The following is a 21,649-nucleotide window of genomic DNA, read 5'->3' as shown; positions in this document are numbered from 1 at the left end:
ATTGTTATTTTTAATTAAAGACGAACTTGACATTCACAAGTAGTTTCATCAAAATTTTGAAAAGGCAGATAATCTAATTAAAAAAGTAGAAGAGCAAGGGCAAAATAAACCTCTCACATCCATATTTTTGGAACATTTTGGCTTAATCTTAATTTTAGAATAAATATCTGTTGTGGTTTTAGTGGTTTATATTTACTGTTATTCCTGAGCTATTGTGAACAATAACAGCTGTATAATAAAGTACAGGTAGAAAAATGGATATAAAAGATTAAAAGTACACCCATAAATCATAATTGAACTAAAACAGAGCCAAAGCATTAAAAGACTGAACACTATTGTTGTTTCTATTTTATGTGTTTGTGTTTTCACTATTTTTGATTATTTCAAATCTATTATGTATTCAAAGTTCCAACAACAATATTTAAAAAAACATTTGTACTTATTCAAAAACCAGAGAAATAACTTAATCATAATTTTTGTTCCAATATAGCTTTCAATTTAGAATTTAGCTTTAAAATGTTAAAGGTCTGAACACATTAATAACTAGGCAGTCAACACTCTGACTTGAAGGGACCAATTGATATATTTAATTATTGCAATTACACAAATAAATTGAAGAGATCTATTTTCTTTACCAATTATAAAAATGACACATTATAAGCAATATTAGATCCTATAATTTGAATTTTCTTACCTAGATGTTTATAATGATGATTGTGAGCTTGCAACAAAATCTTTACTCGATCTAATGGTGCAATGGTTGACTTGGCACAACATCCAGCAACACCTTTCCAACAAGCAAAAATAGTACCATTTACTAATTGCCAGGAATTTAGCAAGAGTTATTTTTAAACTTTTATCTTTTCAAGGTTCATCCTGCAACAGGTAACGATTACTTTCCCAGTCAACAGTTATAATCTCTGCTAAAAAAATACTGTTATTTCTCAATTTCTGATGAAATAGAAGGTACACTGAGAAAAGTATGAAATTGTTAAAAACGCATTTAGTGTATCTAAAATCTAAAAGGATCTTTCATAGACAATCGTTTTCTAAAGATGTCTATGGAGATTCTCATTCATCCAGACCAGTGTTTCTCAAACTTGGCAACTTTAAGTCCTGTGGACTTCAACTCCCAGAATCCCCCAGCCAGCATAGCTGGCTGGGGAATTCTGGGAGTTGAAGTCCACAGGACTTAAAGTCGCCAAGTTTGAGAAACACTGATCCAGACCATGGTTCTGGCCAGAACTGATAAAGCTTCTTGGATAAGAAGTGAAACATTTACAGGGAAAAAAGCAAGGAAGTCCAATTGCCTTTTGAAAAGCACCTTTGGGGAAGTTTTCTAAAGAAATATTAGAGTTATTAAGAGTTGAGCAGCATACAAATTTAATAAATTATGACTACCAGAAAATATGAGAATTTAACATCTAACATCTTGTATTTAACATTTAAGAGTTTCATTCAGGAAATTCCTAATTCAAATTTCACTTCAATCTAGTAAATCAGTCATCTTTCACTTCTGTTTTTAACAATTTATTTAATCTATAGAAAGCAAACCTGTAGTGATATTTAAAAAATCATAGCGAGGTTTTGCTAACAAAGCTGTTAGAAGTGAAGAAGCAAAGGAGGAGGGGGGACCTTTAACAATCCTATAGCCTTTACTAGCTTTATAGTAAAAAAAAAATTCTCAATTTACTATCTTGAATTTGTAAAGCAAGTACACAAGTAGCCTGCCTAATAGGAGTGTTATTACAGTTCTTTGGGAAGACAGCCACACAGCATTGCTAAACATAGTAAATACTAAAACAGCTATTAGCTGAATCTGTCAGCTGTGTAGAAAACCTTGAGAATCAGTTGCCTAAAGCCATAAAATGCTATAATTCATGAACTCTTATGACCTGACAGCCCTCCCTGAATTACAGTACTCAGGAGTCCATGTCTTACTCATTTTCTTTTGAAAAAAAAAAAAAACGTACAAAGATGTATCATCTGTATTTTTGCTGATCTAGACAGGAAGCAATTACAGGAGCTGGAATGTTTTCTAGGATTTCATGTCTGCCCTTATTTTTGTAATACCATTTTGGAACTGCCTGTGCATCCCTTCGAAAAAAAACAAAATAAAATATTGTGGACATATAAGAACCAATTCAGTATAGTGGCTAAGGTGCTGCCGAAAAACCAGGGAACTGTAAGTTCTAGGCCTCCATTAGGTATGAAAGACAGCTGGGTGTCAATTGGCCAGATTTTCTCTGTTGGTCAGGACTACCAGACAGGGTTATCATTGCAGGAAAATAGAAGGCAGGAGTATGTTCGCCAGCTTGAGTCATATATGAAAAATAATAAGTTATAAATATATAAAGTAATATGAGAAAGCAAGATTTTATGGAACTCCTGTGTTTCAAACAACCATATAACACAGCAACAAAATTTTCTTTCTTGCGATATAGAATTATTTCTGGCTAAATCTCAGGGCTGTATCCCTCCCCCCCCCCACAAAAAAAACCAATGTCTGTCTTTTTACCCATTACAGGTTACCCCCTCAAACTCAGCACAAAATTACGTGAGAGCCAATTTTATGTTTCTAGGCAGTAGGGCTGAAAAACTGAATTCTAGTCCCACTTTGAGGACCAACCCAGCTGGGTGACCTTGGGTCTCTCTCTCTCTCTCTCTGCCCAAGGAAGGCCCTAATGGCAAGCCACTTCTGAATCACCTTGCCAACAAAACTGCAGACTTAGCCAGGCAGCCAACACTGATTTGACGGGACAAAAAAAAAACCTAGGTAAAAATTCATCATCTTTGCTTTTCAGCTGTAATAATCCCCAGTACCAATCATATTGATATGTTGTTAGCTATTGCTAAACCCGGAGAATGGACATCCTACTTCATTGCCCATGGAACGATCTGAAACGAGGCAATACAGCTTTTATTCTTCGGTGTTATTCTTTCCCTGCAACTTTTCGCCCGTTTACATTTTTCTCCCCCATTTTTCGGTCGAGGAAAAAGTCAGACGGGGACTGGTAGCTCAATGCAGGCTTTTATATAAAAGATAACGATTCCAAACCCCATTTCAGACAACGGGGAGAGAAAGGGCAGATTCTAGAGAGCAGCCCCACGGAGCACTTCCTAAAAAATAAGCAAAGCCAGTCCCAGCAGCGGCCCTGAAATTTAGCCACGGGGGATTTTTTAATTTAAAAAAAAAAATTTTTTTAAAGGTTTAAGAGTCTGAAGCCATTTCTGAGCCGGGAGACTTCAAGGGCCAAGACAGCTCGTGGCCGCGAAGAGGAAGCGCCCTGCGAGCCGCACCTGGCTCCCACCGCCGGCTTCCCCTCCGGACTTACCTCCTGCCAGCAAGGAGCGCAGCCAGTAGAAATCTCGCTGGGTGGGCGACGAGGGCAACCGAGCGCCGGGTCCCGCGGCGGCGGTGGCTTCCGTGGCCATGAAGCCGATAGTTGGCTGGTCTTTCCGAATACCAATGGTAGGAGGTGGTGGTGGCGGCGGCGGCAGCAGCAACAGCGCACCTTCAGCCCATGCTAGCGCCTCCAACAGCACATGAGGCCGGGCGGGCCGGGCTTCTCCGCCCAGCGAATCCGGGAGGTGGAGCCACCGCCGCCGCCGAGCTTCCTCGGCCCGTGGCGCCCGCTGATGACGTCATGGGTTTGCTGGTTCTGCAGCCAACCTACAAATCGGCGTTTCTCGACCGTGGCTACTGGAAGGCGGGTGGGTGGATCCAATGCTACACCCTTGGCCCAAATTGTGGCAACCTTTTGGGAAAAGTGTATTTTTGAGGTTTGACAGCTAATAACTCCATTTGGGGGGGGGGGGATGTTGGAAGAAATGTCCTTCTGGGTTCAGTTCCAAGTGGGGAAAAAGACACTGGAAACATGAGGCTGCTTGGAAAGATGGTTTTAATGGTGGACAGGATCACATGGCTTGAGCTCCTGAACAGAAAAGAATGATCACATGCTTCCAGATGTTGGGTGAAGATGAAAACAGGCAGAGATGCTGAAAGTCCCTGGTTTTATGCCCTCTCTGGCCTTTGATCTTGATCTTGTATTCTGATTAATTGTCAGATTCCCATGGGGCCATGCAGGGGCAACTCTCTAAGCTGTGTTTTGAGGCCCAAGTTTGCTTCTTCCCAGGTGCTCTGTGGTGAGATGGGTAAAGGGCTAATACTACCATGCCTTAATCCCATCACCCTGGAGTTTATTGTATGTCCTATTGACAAAGATGGGGGCTATTAAGAGTGAGTCCATTTCCTGCCTTAAAACATGTTTCTCTATTTCTGATCCAGGGAAATATAATATTCTGCCTTTTCAATATTTCCCAGGATATTTCATTCCTCTAGCAGAGGGTTGGGTGCTAACTTCCTACAGGGGTTTCAAGATAATAGTATTCCACTGCTGGAATAACCCAGACCTTAACCCAATTGAAAATCTATAGAGCTGACTAAAAAAACTTGTTAGTCAGAAGCGAGCCAGCAATAAAACCCAGTTAATAGCAGCAATCATTTCATCTTGGTTTTACGTTATAACAGCTGCAGAACTAAAAATTTTGGTTCACTCCATGGGAAGACGTTGTAAGCCCGTAATTCATGCTAAAGGTTACCCAACTAAGCATTAACTGACGGTGATAATTTTTGTATATCTTGTTTCGCTTTTCTTCTTTATAACTGCTATTCTAATAGCAAATCCTTCAAAAAAGTTATTGTATTACATTCTTGATTAAGTTATCTTTCCATTGATATATAATTTTATGGTATTACTCCAAAAAAGTGGTGTTATTAGGTAATTTTAGAAAATACACTTTTCCCAAAAAGTTTCCACAATGTAGGCCACTACTGTAGTTTAAAAGTCAAACTCAAGTTAGCAATCATGGCACGCTTTTTCAGCGCTATTACAGAAGGGGTTGGTTGCTGACTTCCTTCTAAGAATTGTTCAACTTCTCAGTTTAAGCTGGGACTTTTGTGGTCTCCCATCCAAACATCATCTACAAGGGGTCGGTAGAGCTATGGCAATCAGAGCTATCGTACAGCTTTTGCAAACCACGTTTAAGTTACACAGGCACAATAAATAATGGACTCAAGATGTGTGAAGTGTGAATGCCACTTTACAAGGCCTTGGTAAGGCCACACGTGGGAGACTGCATCCAGTTTTGGTTGCCATGTTGTTAAAAAAAGATGTGGAGACTCTGGAAAGAGTGCAGAGAAGAGCAACAAAGATGACTAGGGGACTGGAAGCTAAAACATGAAGAATGGTTGCAGGAACTGGGTATGTCTAGTTTGATGAAAAAAAAGGACGAGGGGTGACATGAGAGGAGTTTTCCAATATTTGAAGATGAAGGGAACAACCTATTCTTCAAAAGACCTGAAGGCAGGACAAGAAGCTACAGATGGAAGTTCAGAAGGAGAAAGAAGCAATCTAGAAATAAGGAGAAATTTCCTGATAGTGAGAACAATGAATCAGTGGAACAACTTGCCTCCAGAAGTTGTAAAAGCTCCATCCCTGGAAGTTTTTAAGAAGGGATTGGACAACCATCTGTCTGAAATGGGATAGGGTTTCCTGGTTGGGCAGGGTATTGGACTAGAAGACCTCCAAGGTCCCTTCCAACTCTGTTGTTAGTATATTGTTGTTTTCAGACTGCTGGACCTTTCAGCTCTTGAGCCCAGATGGAGGCTGCCCCAATTGGAGGGTCAGGATGGATGGATGATTTCACTGTCTACAGCTGCCTACTCGGATCCAACTCCAGGCGGTTCACCAGAGCTAAAGACAGTCTAACAGTTAAAACAGGAATAAAACACTTGTGCTCGGGAAAGGAAACTATTCATCATTTAGGCAAAACCCAATTTTAACGAATGCTTATCATCCAGGTCTTCAAGATGCTCTGACAATCAGGTTGATTCAGGGTTTGCTTGGCTCTTTGGGGAGGGCAGTTATTCCAAATCTAACTGGTATGGGAAGGATGGGTTACCTGGTTCTGCTGAGTGGGCTTCAAGAGCATTCATGAGTGGACAAGGACCCACCATTTTAATCAGCATTAGTAGAGCAGAGTCCCCCATTTCATACTGAAAACAGCCTCAAGTAGTCCTCTTACAAGCCCCACCCCTTTTATTGTGACATCACAACTTCTACAACTGGGGCAGAATGTCCTCAAGGCTACATTCATCCTTTGACAAAACCAACAACAGCTGAAAACACCTCCGTTGACCCATTAGTAGGAATAATTCCAGGAAAGGAGGAAAAGGATTCACAAGTAGAATAAAATGAAATATGTGAACATTGTCAATGGTATATAGTTAATATGATGTGAGGGAAATAGATTAATGTTATTAATTGTGGATAATTAACTAAATGAAATGTTGATTATACAAAATTAAATTTGAGGATATATGTTATCTATACTAAAATAGAATAATAGATGTAAATTAAATGTTAAATTTGATTGAATTGGAGGGGCAAAGAATGATATTGTTAAGAAGAAATTGAAAATATGGAAAGAAAATAACATGGCTGAAAATGGAAAATATGATGTAAAATGAACTATGCATATAAGAAGATGTTAAGGGGGAAAACCCTGCCTTCTGGGAAGGAAGAAGGAAGGTTTCGGATTCTCCCTACTGGATTCCCATAAGGAAACTTATTGCGGAGGCTCTTGGGAAATTGAAAGTTGTTCCTGCTCTCACTGCTTTTCCCCCCACCCTCGGTCATTTTGTTAGTCTGTTTAGGAAATGATCCAATGAGACACAGGTTGTCTAATGCTCCATTAAGTAAATATATTAGCTTCTTGATTGTTTCCAGTGAAATGAAAATCCCTCAATACTACCATTTATGTCTCTGTAGCCTTAGGAGATACTCATTAGTTTCAGAATAATTCCTATTTATCTTTCTTTGTGTCTCTGTATAATTATTTTGCTTATGGGTTTTTAGGATGGTTTGAGCTATCTCTTCCTCACATTCCAAATAGAGACGAAGGGCTTGCTTTTTAGAAGGAGCATCTTAACTCATTTTTGTTGCTTCTCACATCTTCATTTTCTTGGCTCTCTTCGCATTTCCATTGTCAGCTATAGTGGCTAATAACAAACTCTGTAAAATCTTTTGACAGCTGGAACAAGATGGGCTGGAAGATACGTAGACCAAGAAGGGTGAATCAAGTGCTCAATGAATACAAGAGGGTTTTTGAAAGATTGGGAGAGGGCTCTTGAATAATGACATCAAATATGTTGTAAAGATGAGTTGATATATATGTGTCAAAGAGCCTTCCTTCCTTCTGTAGGAAGTTAGCGCTCACCCCTCTCTTAGAAGAATGAAATATCCTAATATTGAAAATGCAGAATATTATATTTCCCTGTATAAGAAATGGAGAAACATGTTTTAAGGCAGGAAACAGACTCACTTTTAATAGCCCCATCTTTCTCTATGGACCATTAGAGACCTGAGCTACTTTACTCTGCATAACAAAGATAGGATTAGCCTACAGAAATTCACCACATGGCATCTGGGTACTCAACCAAACTGGGACTCAAAACACAGCCTAGAGAGTTGCCCCTGCATGCCCCATGGGAGTCTGACAACCAATCAGAATAAATTTCCTACACAGGAACAGGAAACACAGGTGGGCGTGAACAGAGTATAAAGCCAACAACGTTCATCATCTCTGCCTCTTTTCATCTTCACTCAACATCTGGAAGCATGTGATCACCTTTTTCACAAGGGCCTCAAGCCATGTGGTCCTGTCTACCATTAAACCATCTTTCCAAGCAGCCTCCATGTTTCCAGTGTCTTTTTCCCCACTTGGAACTGAACCCAGAAGGACGTTTCTTCCAACATTTCCTTCCTCCTTCATAGCAAAAACAGCCTGAGCCTGATGTGGCAGAAGCTGAGCTATCATGCCAGATTTCTCCCAGCAGAAGCCTGATGGACTGGTGAAGGATCTGATACTTGCTGTCAAAGCACAATTGTACTAGATGAGGTGATGCCAGGAAGCTTCTGTAAGTGGGTGTGGCATAAAGGGATCCTGTCCTCATTAGTCAGCAGTTGCCTGTTAGAATAGAATGAATAGTAGAACAATAGAGTTGGAATGGACCTTGGAGTTCATCTAATCCAACCTCCTGCTCTGACAGGAGACTCTAGGGTTGGGAAATCTATGGCACGCGTGCCACAGGTGGCACGCAAAGCCATATCTGCCAGCACGCGAGCCGTCAGCTCTAGCACCATGTGTGTGCTGGCCAGCCGATTTTTGGCTTTCTGGAGGGCCGGGGAACGATGTTTTCGCCCTCCCCAGGCTTCAGGAAAGCCTGGGGAGGGCAAAAAATGGGCCCAATGAGCCTACCAGAAGTTTGGAAACGATCTGTTTCCAGCTTCCAGAGGGCCTAAGGGTGGGGGTGTTTTCGCCCTCCCCAGGCTCCAGAATCTTTCCTGAAGCCTGGGAAGGGTGAAAATGTGCCCCCCCCCGGAGGAAATAGCAAGCTCAGCTTGGAGGCGAACAGTGTGGTGGTGGTGGGATTGTGCTCGCATGTACATGTGGTGGTGCATTTTGCATTATGGGTGCTGGCACATGGACATGTTATCGTGCGCGCTTGCATTTTTGGCACCCAACAACAAAGTTAGCCATCACTGGCCTACACTATTTCAGACAAATGGCTATCCAGTCTTTTTAAATCTTTTACCCTTATTACTTTATAGCAACTCAAGGTGCCCAGCATCCCTAACCCTCCTCCATTGTCCTTCCATTTTCCCCTGCAACAACAACCCTGCAAGGTGGGCAGGGCTTAGAGGGAGGGGCTGGCCAAGACTCCCCCACTCCCCTATCCTAAGACAGGACTCAAACTCACAACCTCCCAGCCCTTTTCCCCCACTTGCTACACTGAGACGCCCAGCAGTGTCAGAAGTCTGAGGCAGTGGTGGAGCAGTAACACTGCCCCATGTAGCCAGCAAAACACCCCTGGTTGCCCCTCTCCTGCAACTGTCAGCCCGTCTCCTGCAAGTGGGGCAGGATCTATCACACTGTGTGTATGTGGAGTCTATCACTTTGTGATCAGATTGCTACTGATTGCTGTTTCATCTGTACTGGCTGTTCCCCGTGTTGTGTTTTCTTCCTACGAAGATAAGAATTTGAGACTCAGTTGCAGACCTTGAATCTAAGCTAGAGGCCAGGATGCTGCTGATACTCCATAGAATCAGAGTTGAGCAAACCTTAAACTCATTTCCAATTGTCCGATGCTGGCAACAATAGGAAACTGTTAATGTAAGTTAAGATAAACTGTTAATATAAAGGCATTTCAGTTGTATTTGATTGCTGGTAGCTCTGAGCAGGAAAATAAATAAATAAAACATCTTCAGTGTATGTTTCCTTTTGACCCTGTGCTAGACACAATTTACAGCCCCTTTTAGTTTATAGAAAAGGCAGATCCACAACTGCAAATAACAGTAGAAAAGTACAATGCATATTTTTACACCTTTGCAGAACATTACTCTTAAGAGATCTATGATTTTTCACTGGCAATCATGGAGTTGCCGTGGACTGTTGATTCGTAGGTAATGTAATTAAAAAGACTCTTATTAATATGTAAATTTGGATACGTGCAGGGGCAGCAGGACTTCATCCTGAATAAAGCTGTAGAAACAGCCAGGCCAGAAGGAACCCTCATGCGAATTTTGAGGGCCTCCAGGAGCAAAATCCATCCTTTGTAAATCGATTAAGATTCCCAGTCATCCAGGAAGAGTTGTCTGGAAGGTGTATGCTTTGTAAGCTAGTTCATCTTTAGAGCTGACCCCTTATCTACAGTCTATGAGCTATAGAAACCCACTGATGTTCTGGCTAAGTCAATAGCTAGTAAGTTTCAAAGAGGAGTGACAGGTAGTAAGGTCATATATAAATGTTTTAGAAAAACTCAGAAGTAAGAAAATTGCCCAGTGTTGCGTGGTATGTATTATAAAGGCCCTGCCTTACACATAACAGTTGGCAAAAATATGTGGAACAAAGCAACTCTCAGCAGATAAAAAGAAATTAATATGCTATATGTGGGTTTTATATATTCAGAATATCAATATGCAAGTAAACAGGAACAATCCATGACGTACCAGTATTTCTCAACTGTGGTCACTTTAAAGTGTGTGTACTTCAACTCTCAGAATTCCCCAGCATACTTTATGTTGTCAGGGTTGAGAAACACTGATACAAACTACAGCAGTGTCTGGAATACCAGTGCTGTTAATGCAACCTAATGTTCTTCCTCAGCAGATAACAAAATTATTAAATTGGCAGCAGGAGGCATTTCTAGGTGAAAATGGTCATGCTTTAAATTGGAAAGTGTGTTTCAACTCATTGCACAAAACAGCCATGGAAGAACCTGATTTGGATGTTTAGGTATGAGGAAGAAAAGGTTGCAGTTTCTCCACCTGATATTTCAAGGGATTCAGCAGCCAAAGGTACGTGTTATATCTGTGAAGTATCAGCTTTATATGATCAAGAAATTCATAATACCTTTTTCCAATAGAAGAGAATATAGCTCAGGTGCAGTCCTTTGTGTTTTCTTAGCTTGGTTGCTTGCCGGTAGATGTTTTACTATCCAACTATGTAATATCATCATTGCTAATGGTGTAAAGTTTGTTCCCTGTTTTTATATAGTAGCTTGGTCTCTCAGTGTTTGTAATGTAGTTTTTTTCCTTGGTAGTTCCTTGATTGGGCTATTGTTTTCTGCTTGATTGTTTGTCTAGTGTTAATCCCTGTTTACATGGTTTGGAGAAGATATGTTCTGCTTTTTTGTTTCCTTCTTAGCTTTTTTTTGGTCTCTTGTATGGTGCCTAAATGTAGTTTATTTATATGTGATTATTGGTGGCTAATTTGTATGATGGTGAAGCTTCTAGGAATTCACTCCCCCCCTCCATTTTTTAAATTTGGCTTAGTCTAGGTTCCTCACAGTTTCCTATTTTAACTGGTTGAGTCTGTCCTTGTGTTCTGAGATTATGGGATTTGCATTTATATCTCCTGACTACTACCAGGTGCTCTGCTAGTCTTGTGCCTAAGTGTCCTACATAATGACTGCTATATGTGTGTTTGCAGATGATTGGTGGTTCCCCCCCCCCTTCTTGGGCTACTGGATATTTAACTATAGCACGTTGTAGCAGCTGTTTCAGCATAGCAACATATACATATAGCCTCTAAATAACCTAAAATCTAGACTTCCTTTTGAGAATCTTGGATTACCTTGGATGAAACTGATTGGAGATATCTTTGAGATAAGATAATGTTTGCTTCTACTTGTGGTATTCCAAATGCCCAGAAATATCAGACTCTGCTTGAAACTATTGCCAAGATAAAATCTTTATGTGCACACATGGTACTTCAAGTGAGCTTCTTGATGACCTTTGCAAGTCACACTATGCAAGAATTTGCACATACGTGGGACATAAAGGTCATCTATTTTAACCCTTACAAAACCGTCTGCCCCTTGTCAGATCAGTATCAAGTTTCAAAAAGTTGTCAAAATAAAGGAGTACCTGTATTGCCCCAGTGTTGGATTAGCACAGCTAAATGTGCGCTATGACTGTTGTTTTTAAATGTTATTTCTATGTTGGCTTTATGGGAACTATGTTGAGGTTTTGCCCGCTTTGTTTTCATGTTTTTTATGAAAGTAAACTGCTGTGAGATATCTGAATTTGAGCGGTAATGCCATGAAAGTATCAGTTGATAAGGTGACCAACTTTTTTACAATGAAAAGGAGGACAAATAAATTGGAAAAAATATATCGTAAATAAAAGAAATATTTTATTCATTGCAACAATAATACACTAAAATATGATATATGCATAATAAAAACATTAGCAACATTTTATATTGTAATTATGCTTACATGCCTGTTAATTATTATTTAAATGAGTACTTTTCCATTGAATTAATATTTTTTGTCAATGTATCATCTTCTAACAATATATTGGAAATATCTGAACAAGAAATATCCTTCATATTGAATTTTACGGCAAGTGCTGCAGCTAGAGTATCAACATTCAATCTCGATTTCTCACTTGTCGAAAAATCATTGGCAATTTAAAAAAAACTCTTTCAACTGCTGCATTAGTTCCAGGGCAGCACAACGTAAATTGAACAAGTATAAATATATGTTCACATGGAATATGTTCATTTTTGAAATGGCTGAAAATATCCACCCATCTTTTATCAATTTCAACATGTTGATTTTCCCATTGTATTAATTTTTCAGAATTTAAATATACATTCAGTCTTCTAATTTCTTCAAAGAGACAATTGTCGTCTATTTTAATGTCTAGCATTGCTTTAGATAAAAATTCAACACAAGATTCAATATCTGTTCAATATACTTGCGATGAAGTAAAAAAAAAAAACACCATTAAAAACTGTTTAATAAAATACGTCACATAACGCGCAACAGATTAGCCTTCAAATATCAAAAAGGAGGACATGTAGGAGGACACTTTTCAAGGGAGGACAGAACTTACAAAAGAAGGACTGTCCTCCCTAAAGGAGGACGGTTAGTCACCTTACAGTTGATCAATTGGCGTTCTAGCAATTGTACAAACCCAACTGTCTGCAAAAAGCAGAAGCAACCTAAGTTTTATCAGGCTTCTACGGGAACCTAAAAATGATAGCTCTGCTGGAGGGAATCAACTCATTCATGAAAGAAGCAACAATCCTTCTTTAAACTTGCACAGAACAAAGTTGGGCATAAATGTATAAGTAGTGAATTGCTGTCACATGGGTTCTAAAGCACGCCTGAAGTTGTTGGGCAGTCTGCATAAGTTGGAAGCAGATCCCAAGGATGTCAAGAAGTGGCTTGTATACTGATTGGTTGTCAGACTCCCATGGGGCCATGCAGGGGCAACTCTTGTAGGATGTCCTGAGTTCCAAGTTTGGTTGAGCCTTGCTGGATGATGATGATGTAATGAGAGGGCTTTGAGATTCCTATTATGGCTCTGCCTGAAGGTGGTAGATCTTTGTTATGTAGAATAGACTGACCCAAGCCTTAATGACCCATTAACAAAGGGGGGGGGGCGTGAGTTTCTGCCTCCATTTTAGAGGAAATATTCTGCCTTTTTAATATGTCCTAAAATATTTTATTTTTCTAGGAGAGGGATGGATGGTAACTTCCGACAAACCAAGTAGGGTTTACCCAGAATTATATCCTTCTTATACAACTTTTTTAAAACTCAGGCCCAGAATGACAGAGACTTAATGAGTTCTGTCACCCAGAGGTGGTATTTAGCAGGTTCTGACCAGTTCTGGAGAACCAGTAGTGGAAATTTTGAGTAGTTCGGAGAACCGGTAAATACCACCTCTGACTGGCCCTGCCCTCATCTATTCTCTGCCTCTCGAGTCCCAGCTGATCAGGAGGGAATGGGGATTTTGCAGTAACCTTCCCCTGGAGTGGGGAGGGAATGCCTTCCCCTGGAGCGAGGAAGGAATGGGGTATCCTTTTCCTGGAGTGGGGAGAGAATGGGGATTTTACAGTATCCTTTCCCTGGAGTGGGGAGAGAATGGAGACTTTACAGTATCCTTCCCCTGGAATGGGGAAGGAATGGGGATTTTGCAGTATCCTTCCCCTGGAGTGGGGAGGGAATGCCTTCTCCTGGAGTGGGGAAGGAATGGGGATTTTGCAGTATCCTTCCCCTGGAGTGGAGAAGGAATGGGGAAGGAATGGGGATTTTATAGTATCCTTCCCCTGGAGTGGAGAAGGAATGGGGATTTTGCAGTATCCTTCCCCTAGAGTGGGGAGGGAATGGGGATTTTACAGTATCATTCCCCTGGAGTGGGGAAGGAATGGGGATTTTACAGTATCCTTCCCCTGGAGTGGGCAAGGAATGGGGATGTTGCAGTATCCTTCCCCTGGAGTGGGGAAGGAATGGGGATTTTACAGTATCCTTCCCCTGGAGTGGGAAAGGAATGGGGATTTTGCAGTATCCTTCCCCTGGAGTGGGGAGGGAATGCCTTCTCCTGGAGTGGGGAAGGAATGGGGATTTTGCAGTATCCTTCCCCTGGAGTGGTGAAGGAATGGGGATTTTACAGTATCCTTCCCCTGGAGTGGAGAAGGAATGGGGATTTTGCAGTATCCTTCCCCTGGAGTGGGGAGGGAATGCCTTCTCCTGGAGTGGGGAAGGAATGGGGATTTTGCAGTATCCTTCCCCTGGAGTGGGGAAGGAATGGGGATTTTGCAGTATCCTTCCCCTGGAGTGGGGAGGGAATGCCTTCCCCTGGAGTGGGGAAGGAAGGGGATTTTGCAGTATTCTTCCCCTGGAGTGGGGAGGGAATGCCTTCCCCTGGAATGGGGAAAGAATGGGGATTTTGCAGTATCCTTCCCTGGAGTGAGGAAGGAATGGAGATTTTACAGTATCCCACCAAGCCATGCTAAGCAAGCCATGCCACGCCTACCAAGCCATGCCCATAGAACCAGTAGTAAAAATGTTTGAATCCCACCAATGCTGTCACTATAGCCATAGGTTTGAGGGCTACTCTTGGGTGAGCCCTTGTGAGAATGAATTCTCCATGCATACTTCTTCCATACAGAGAATGTCTGTGCTTGAGAAAGCCGCTTATCCACGTATCTTTAACCATTGTCTGTGTGAACATATCTTTATGCAAAAGCCTAATTCCTGACTGGACCTGTACCAAAGTAGAGAGGATCATTAGATTAGATTAGATTAGATTAGATTTTTAGATTTTTAGACCGCCCCTCTCCCAGAAAGGGACTCGGGGCGGTGTACAGTCAATACAATAAAATCGGTCATAATAATAAAATACATTTAAGATACATTTGGAGGGGGAGATAGGCTGTACTAAGAAATAAATATATTCTAATCCTAAAAACATCACAATTAAAACCCCAAACCCAATTAAAATAGAATAAATCCCCGGGAGGTAAAACTAAGAAAGTGCCAGGGCAGCTAATTGAAATAGGTGAGTCTTTAACTTTTGCCGGAAGGAACGGAGGTCGGTGGTAGTTCGAATGTCTGGGGGGAGGTCATTCCAGAGGGTTGGGCCCATCACAGAGAAGGATCTACTCCTAGGCGTCGCCCGCTGGCATTGCCTAGCAGACGGCACCAGGAGGAGCCCCTCCCTGTGTGAGCGGATAGGTCGCAGGGACGTGTGTGGTAGGATGCGATCCTGCAGATAGCTAGTTCCTATGCCATGGAGCGCTTTAAAGATGGTGATCAATACCTTGAAACGCACCCGAAAGGCCACAGGTAGCCAGTGCAGCTCGCGCAGGAGAGGTGTTACGTGGGAGTAACGTGTACTTCCCATAATAACCCGCGCGGCTGCATTCTGAACTAGCTGCAGTCTCCGGATGCGTCCCAAGGGAAGCCCCATGTAGAGGGCATTGCAGTAGTCCAGGCGAGACGTCACCAGCGCATGAGTGACCGTGCGCAGGGCACTCCGGTCCAGTAGGGGGCGCAATTGGCGCACCAGGCGGACCTGGTGGAACGCCCCCCTTGCCACGGCTGCCACATGGTCCTCCATTGACAGCCGGGCATCGAGGAGGACGCCCAAATTGCGCGCCCGCTCCACAGGGGACAGTTGTTCGCCCCCTATGGCCAGCGATGGAGTCAGCTGGCTGAACCGAGGTGCCGGTACCCACAGCCACTCGGTCTTGGAGGGGTTGAGTTTGAGTCTGTTGTCCCCCATCCAGACCCCGACGGCTTCCAAACACCGGGACATCACTTCGACAGCCTCGTTGGGGTGGTTTCCTTAGCGGGCGCCTCTGAGGGAGCTGGTCTGGACATGTGCAGCACCCCCACAATCAACCTACTGGGTTTGCTTTTCAGGTTTTTAATTTTTTTTGCTAAAAATAAAAATGCAAAAACATTCAACAATCTTAAGCATTACCCTCAAAGTGGGTAGATGGGCATAGCAATTAAAGTTGTGGGGAAAGGGTAAGGCAATGAGGTTTAAACAGACCTCAGAAATGTTAATTATTATTCAAAAATTGTATATACATACACACACACGTATGTGTGTGTGAGTTTTCTTTTGGTCTCATTCAAGGGTTGACAAAGTGTAACTGTTAGATTGGGTAATGAATAGGCACACAGAGGCTTATAGGTAACAACAGCTCTTTATTATAACACAAAAAGTAAGAACAATCCCAGCGAAGGTTGAGTCTAACAGCAGCCCTTTTATAGGGAACTGTCAGACCCTTCGACCAATAGGATTAAACCTCTGTTCCCGCTGGAACAGAGGACCTTGGTGGAAACCATTGTAGCTAGTATGGATATCTAACACCCCTCCCCTATTAGATGGAACAATCCTATTGGTAACGTAGTCACGCAGGTAGGCGAGCTTTTAGGTAGCTCTGCCTGACCTGTGCAGTTCAGTAGGAGGGGTTTCTTTGGACAGGTCGGATGGACCTGTTTGCTCTGCAGCTCAGCTTGGTGGAAACTCCTGGAACCTTCCACAGGCTGTGGCTGGAGCTTCTGGAGCCGTGCTCGGAGCTCGTTGTGGGCCTGCAACAAAACCAGATAAGTTTCCCGGTACCCTCGGGCTTGAGCTGACAGTAGAAGGAGTGAGCGTTTGATCCGTTTGGGTAGGGCTTTGGCTAACTTGTGCAGGAGTTACCTCTGGTTGTCTAAGAGTGGAGTTGAAGAGGCGGCCACGGAGTTGGTCAATATGCCTTCTCCAATTCCTACCGTCCTCAAGCTCTAGGAGGTAAGAGCGAGGGCCGGTGATGACTATCACTGTGGCAGGAATCCACAGAGTTCCCCCGGCATAGTTGTGGGTGTATACCGAATCCCCTACGCTAAATGTCCGAATTTTGCTTGTTGAGTCTGGGGGCAGTGAAGCAGAATAATTGGGGTGTAGCCGGTCTAAGTGGGACCTTAGCCGGCGACCCATGAGAAGCTTGGAAGGGCTTCTCCCAGTAGTGGCACTGGGTTTGATGTGCTGAATTAGTAAATAGTAATCAACCCGTGTTTGCCAATCACCCGGGCCCATCCTAGAGAGGGCCCCTTTTGCAGATCTCACCATTCTCTCCACCTGACCATTGGAAGCCGGATAGAATGGCGCGACCAGGGCATGCCTGATTCCCTGAGCTGCTAGGAAGGTCTCAAATTGCATGGCCGTGAATTGGGGCCCATTGTCAGAGACTAAGATGTTGGCAGGCCGTGCATGGAGAAAAGTCTCCGTAGCACCTTCATGACACTTCTGCCGTTGTGGAGGTCATCAGGACTACTAAGAATGTCTGGCCGTGAACTGGGCCAGCAAAGTCAATATGCACCCTAGACCATGGTGCTTGAAGTCGTTCCCACTCCTTTATTTATTTATTTATTTATTTATTTATTTATTTATTTATTTATTATTTATTTATTTATTCTTCGCATTTCTAAACCGCCCCCTCTCCCAAAGAGGGACTCGGGGCGGTGTACAGTCCACACAACACATAACAGGTAAAAAGTACAATATAAATATAAATATAAATATAAATGTACATATACACATGGAGGAGGTTAAAAAATTAAAAGATTAAAAGAACTATATAGAAGAATAACATATGGCTCTAAAAGCCCTAAAATCAATTAAATTTAAAATACTACCCTTAAAATAACCAGTGAGAGTATACTTCCAGGAGGTAGAAGTTGTAACAGTTATAATTATAATTATGCCAGCCCAGCTAATCGAAACAGGTGAGTCTTCAATTTTTGTCGGAAGGAGCGGAAGTCCGTGGTGGTTCTAATGTCGGGGGGGAGGTTGTTCCAGAGGGTTGGGCCCATCACAGAGAAGGCCCTATTCCTTGGCGCCGCCCGCTGGCATTGCCTAGTGGTCGGCACCTGGAGAAGGCCCTCCCTGTGAGAGCGGATTGGCCGCAGGGATGTATGTGGGAGGATGCGATCCCGCAAGTAACTAGGTCCTGTGCCATGGAGCGCTTTAATGATAGTAATCAGGACCTTGAAACGCACCCGGAAAACCACAGTGCAGCTCGCGCAGGAGTGGTGTTACGTGGGAATATCTAGGACTTCCCATGACAACCCGCGCGGCCGCGTTCTGGACTAGCTGCAGTCTCCGGGCGCGTCCCAAGGGAAGCCCCGTGTAGAGAGCATTACAGTAGTCTAGGCGAGACGTCACCAGCGCATGAGTGACTGTGCGTAGGGCATCCCGGTCCAGTAGGGGGTGCAATTGGCGCACCAGGCGAACCTGGTGGAATGCCCCCCTTGCCACGGCTGCCACATGGTCATCCATTGACAGCCGGGCATCTAGGAGGACGCCCAAATTGCGCGCCCGTTCCACAGGGGGCAATTGCTCGTCCCCTATGGCCAGCGATGGAGTCAGCTGGCTGAACTGAGGTGCCGGTAGCCACAGCCACTCAGTCTTGGAGGGGTTGATTTTGAGTCTGTTGTCCCCCATCCAGACCCCGACGGCTTCCAAACACCGGGACATCACTTCGACAGCCTCGTTGGGGTGGTTTCCTTAGCGGGCGCCTCTGAGGGAGCTGGTCTGGACTCCTGGCACGGTGTGCAGGTAGCCACCCATTCTTCGATCTCCCTGTCCATGTTAGGCCACCACACATAACTCCTAGCCAAGGACTTCATCCTGACAATTCCAGGATGCCCTACATGCCACGCCTTTAATACTGCAATGCACAGTTTGGGTGGAACAACAATCCGGTTCCCCCACAGTAGACAGCCATTTACCACCGATAATTTGTTGTGTTTAGCAAAATACATTTTAAAATCAGCCCCAACAGGCCCCTTGGGCCACCCCCTCCATACCCAGTTCAAAATTTGCTTGATGGTAGAGTCCTTTGCAGAATGATGGGCAATGTCAGAGGACGAGACAGGCCCAGTCTCCATGCAGTCAATGAGGAGGACTTGCGTCTCGGGGGTAGGGTCAGCAAGAAGTTCTGGCAACGGGCAGCAGCTGAGAGCATCAGCGTGCCTCAAAGTGGAGCCCGGTCATTGGATAAGGCGGTAGGAGTAGGCAGCCAGGAAAATAGTCCATCTGGTCATGTGGGGAGATAAAGATACTGGAGTAGATTGGTCCCCAGCCAGTAAACCCAACAATGGTTTGTGGTCTGTGATTAGTTCGAAGTCCCGCCCATAGAGGTACTCGTGAAATCTTTTTATTCCGGCCACAGCAGCCAAAGCCTCACAGTCTAACTGGCTGTAGTTCTGCTCTGCGGCGGATAGGGTCCTGGAGTAAAATGCTATGGGGGCTTCCGTGCCGTTGGGCATGCGGTGGCTGAGGACAGCGCCGACGGCAAGCAGTGAAGCATCGCAGGTCAGTACCAACTGCAGGGTCTGGCTGTACTGGACGAGGAAGAAATCTGCCGACAGGAGTCATTTTACCGCGGCAAATGTGGCGGCCTCGGCTTTTCCCCAGGTCCACTTCGCGGTTTTAGCCAGGAGACAGTGTAGGGGCTCAGCAACGGTGGCCTTCTGTTTTAGAAAGACGCTGTAAAAGTTAAGGAGCCCTAAGAACGCCTGCAGCTCGGTTTGATTGCGAGGTGTGGGGGCGTCCTGAATAGCTTTAATTTTTTGTGATGTCGGGTGAATCCCAGAGCCGTCGATCAGGTACCCTAGGAATTCATCCCTTTGCACATTTATTTGGCATTTTTCTTTTTTAAGACGGAGGCCTTTTTCTCTAAATTCTAGCCAAAACTGTTTGTACTCGTTTTAAAAGTTGCGCCTCATTTGCAGTCGAGACCAAGATGTCGTTGAAATAGGAGACGACTCCTGGAAACCCCTGCAAAAGACGTTCCATGATGCTTTGGAACAGTCCAGGGGCGATACTAACGCCGAATTGCAGGCGGTGATATTTGAATGCACCCCTGTGCGTCACAATGGTTTGGGCCTCCACTGTAGCGCCATCTATAGGCAATTGTTGGTATGCCTGTGTCATGTCCAATTTCGCGAAAAATTTTCCGGGGCCTAATCAATGGAGGAGATGTACAATGGGTACAGGGTAGGCGCTTTGTTGTAGCGCTTTATTGTGCATTTGTAGTCTGTGCAGATGCGGACTGACCAGTCAGATTTGACAGGTGTCACTATAGGGGTCTCCCAGCGTGCATGATCGACCAGCTCTAGGATTTCCTGGCCTACGAGCTTGTCAATTTCCCTGTCAATTTTGGGTCGGAGAGCAAAAGGCACTCTCCTGGGTTTTAGCCTTATTGGGGCTATATTGTGGTCCAAATTAAATGAAATTGGGGTCCCCGCATACTTACCCAGACTGGTGCCGAAGACGTCCTCCAACTCCTTAAAGATGGCTTCAGTGCCATCGTCCTTCAAGGCTTTGATTCCGGTCACCTCTAGGCCCAGGGCTTGGAACCAATCTAGCCCCAGGAGGCTGTGCAGGTTGCCACTGACCACTGTCATTGGGAGTTTTCCACTAAATTGCTTCAATGTCACCTGGAAGGTGCCTTGACCCACAATGGGGACACGGTTTCCCTGGTAATTGCACAGGCGGATGTCAGGGGTGCGAAGGTGCTGTTTCTTGAGGCTAGGGATCGCCTGTTTCAGGGTAGACCATGGTATGATGGTCAGCAATGACCCGGTGTCGATCTCCATCTCACATGGAGAGTCCTTGATGAGGACCGTGACCTTCAGCTTTTTTGGCCGCCTGGTACGGACTTGTCCGATCGATGTGTGATGGGTGATTCTGTTGTCGCCCTCTGAGCGCCATGGTGGCTTCGTCCAGGCCCCTTGGTTGGGCCTTGGTTGGCGGTTTGGTGCGTCTCTAGGCTGCCAGGCAGTGGCAGGGAATATGCTCTGGTACACCTTGGCTATGTGCCCCTTCCACTCACAGAGCTTGCAGGTTGCGCCGCGGAAATGGCAAGCCGGTCTAGAATGGTCTCCTCCGCAGCTTGCACAAGGCAGGATATGCTGCTTAAATTTGCGTGCCGGCTAGGCACGGCTATTGCGCATGTGGCAGCTGTCATCTTCTTCTTCAGACGTCTCGGGCTCTGCGTCCTCGCGATTAATGTGTTTGGTTTTCCACGCTTCTTGGGGCGTGCTTTGGCGCTGCAGGGTTTCAGTTGATTGGACAGCTGATTCTTTTTTTTTTTAAACAAAGTTTTATTGTTTTTTTTAAAATTTTACAAGGTAAAAGGTAATGGAAAGGTACAAATTTTGGCGGTTGCAGTGTGCGGTAGGTGCCCCCTCCCTCCATACTCAAAGTTTACATTTACATTAAAGTCATTATAAAAATAGTAACATATAGTCAGCATATAGGTTCAATTAGTAATTTCGGTCAACTTATGTCAAGCAGATATCTTATTCATTTTTGTGATCTGAGCTTTCTTGGTGTCGCCCCATCTCCCCCCGCTGGCAGAGCTTCGGCCCCTCCCGTGTCCTGTGTATCTGGTGTAGGATCATCTGGTTTGTTTTTTTCCATAAAGGCCTGTGCCTCTATGGGTGTGTTGATTCTAACTCTTGTGTCCTCCCAGAATACTAGCATACCTTCAGGCATCAGCCATCTGAACCACACCCCCTTCTGGTATAGTCTCTTCGCTAGCTGCGAATAGCTTTTTCTTTTTTCCCTCACTTTCTTGGGAATCTGTTTCAGAATGGTTATTTGCCTGTCCTGGTATTTCAGTTCTTGCCCCCTTTGTGCACTCAGAATTTCATCTCTTGTACTTTTTCTAAGGAATTTAGTGTGTACCTCCCTGGGTACATTATGTGTTCTAGCATAAGCTGAGTTC

The 21,649-nt window shown here is 44.0% G+C and overlaps 2 protein-coding genes across 3 annotated transcripts in view; one reads left to right on the top strand and one right to left on the bottom strand.

Annotated features, from left to right (window-relative positions):
- The window catches only part of SLC25A16 (solute carrier family 25 member 16), a 30,418-nt gene extending 19,848 nt beyond the window's left edge, over positions 1 to 10,570 (bottom strand). The window contains exons 1-2 of one of the 2 annotated variants that reach the window (XM_081953967.1): positions 10,477 to 10,570; positions 695 to 787 (exon numbers count right to left, since the gene is read on the bottom strand). Coding sequence is in view for 1 of the 2 variants with exons in the window: in XM_081953966.1 (XP_081810092.1) it covers positions 695 to 787; positions 3,336 to 3,435 (193 nt within the window). In the remaining variant the exon portion in view is untranslated. Of the gene's footprint in view, positions 1 to 694; positions 788 to 3,335; positions 3,647 to 10,476 lie in introns of those variants that run through there. The other variant, XM_081953966.1, reaches the window with a different exon arrangement.
- Positions 10,149 to 21,649, top strand: part of TET1 (tet methylcytosine dioxygenase 1) — a 131,460-nt gene continuing 119,959 nt past the window's right edge. The window contains exon 1 of the mRNA XM_081953962.1: positions 10,149 to 10,421. The gene's annotated coding sequence lies outside the window, so the exon portion shown is untranslated. The remainder of the gene's footprint in view (positions 10,422 to 21,649) is intronic.

This window comes from Natrix helvetica (assembly GCF_964273705.1).
Source record: "Natrix helvetica genome assembly, chromosome: 5".
NCBI lineage: Eukaryota > Metazoa > Chordata > Lepidosauria > Squamata > Natricidae > Natrix > Natrix helvetica.
Note: the sequence above shows the minus strand (reverse complement) of the source record. Positions and strands in the feature narration are given on the sequence as shown.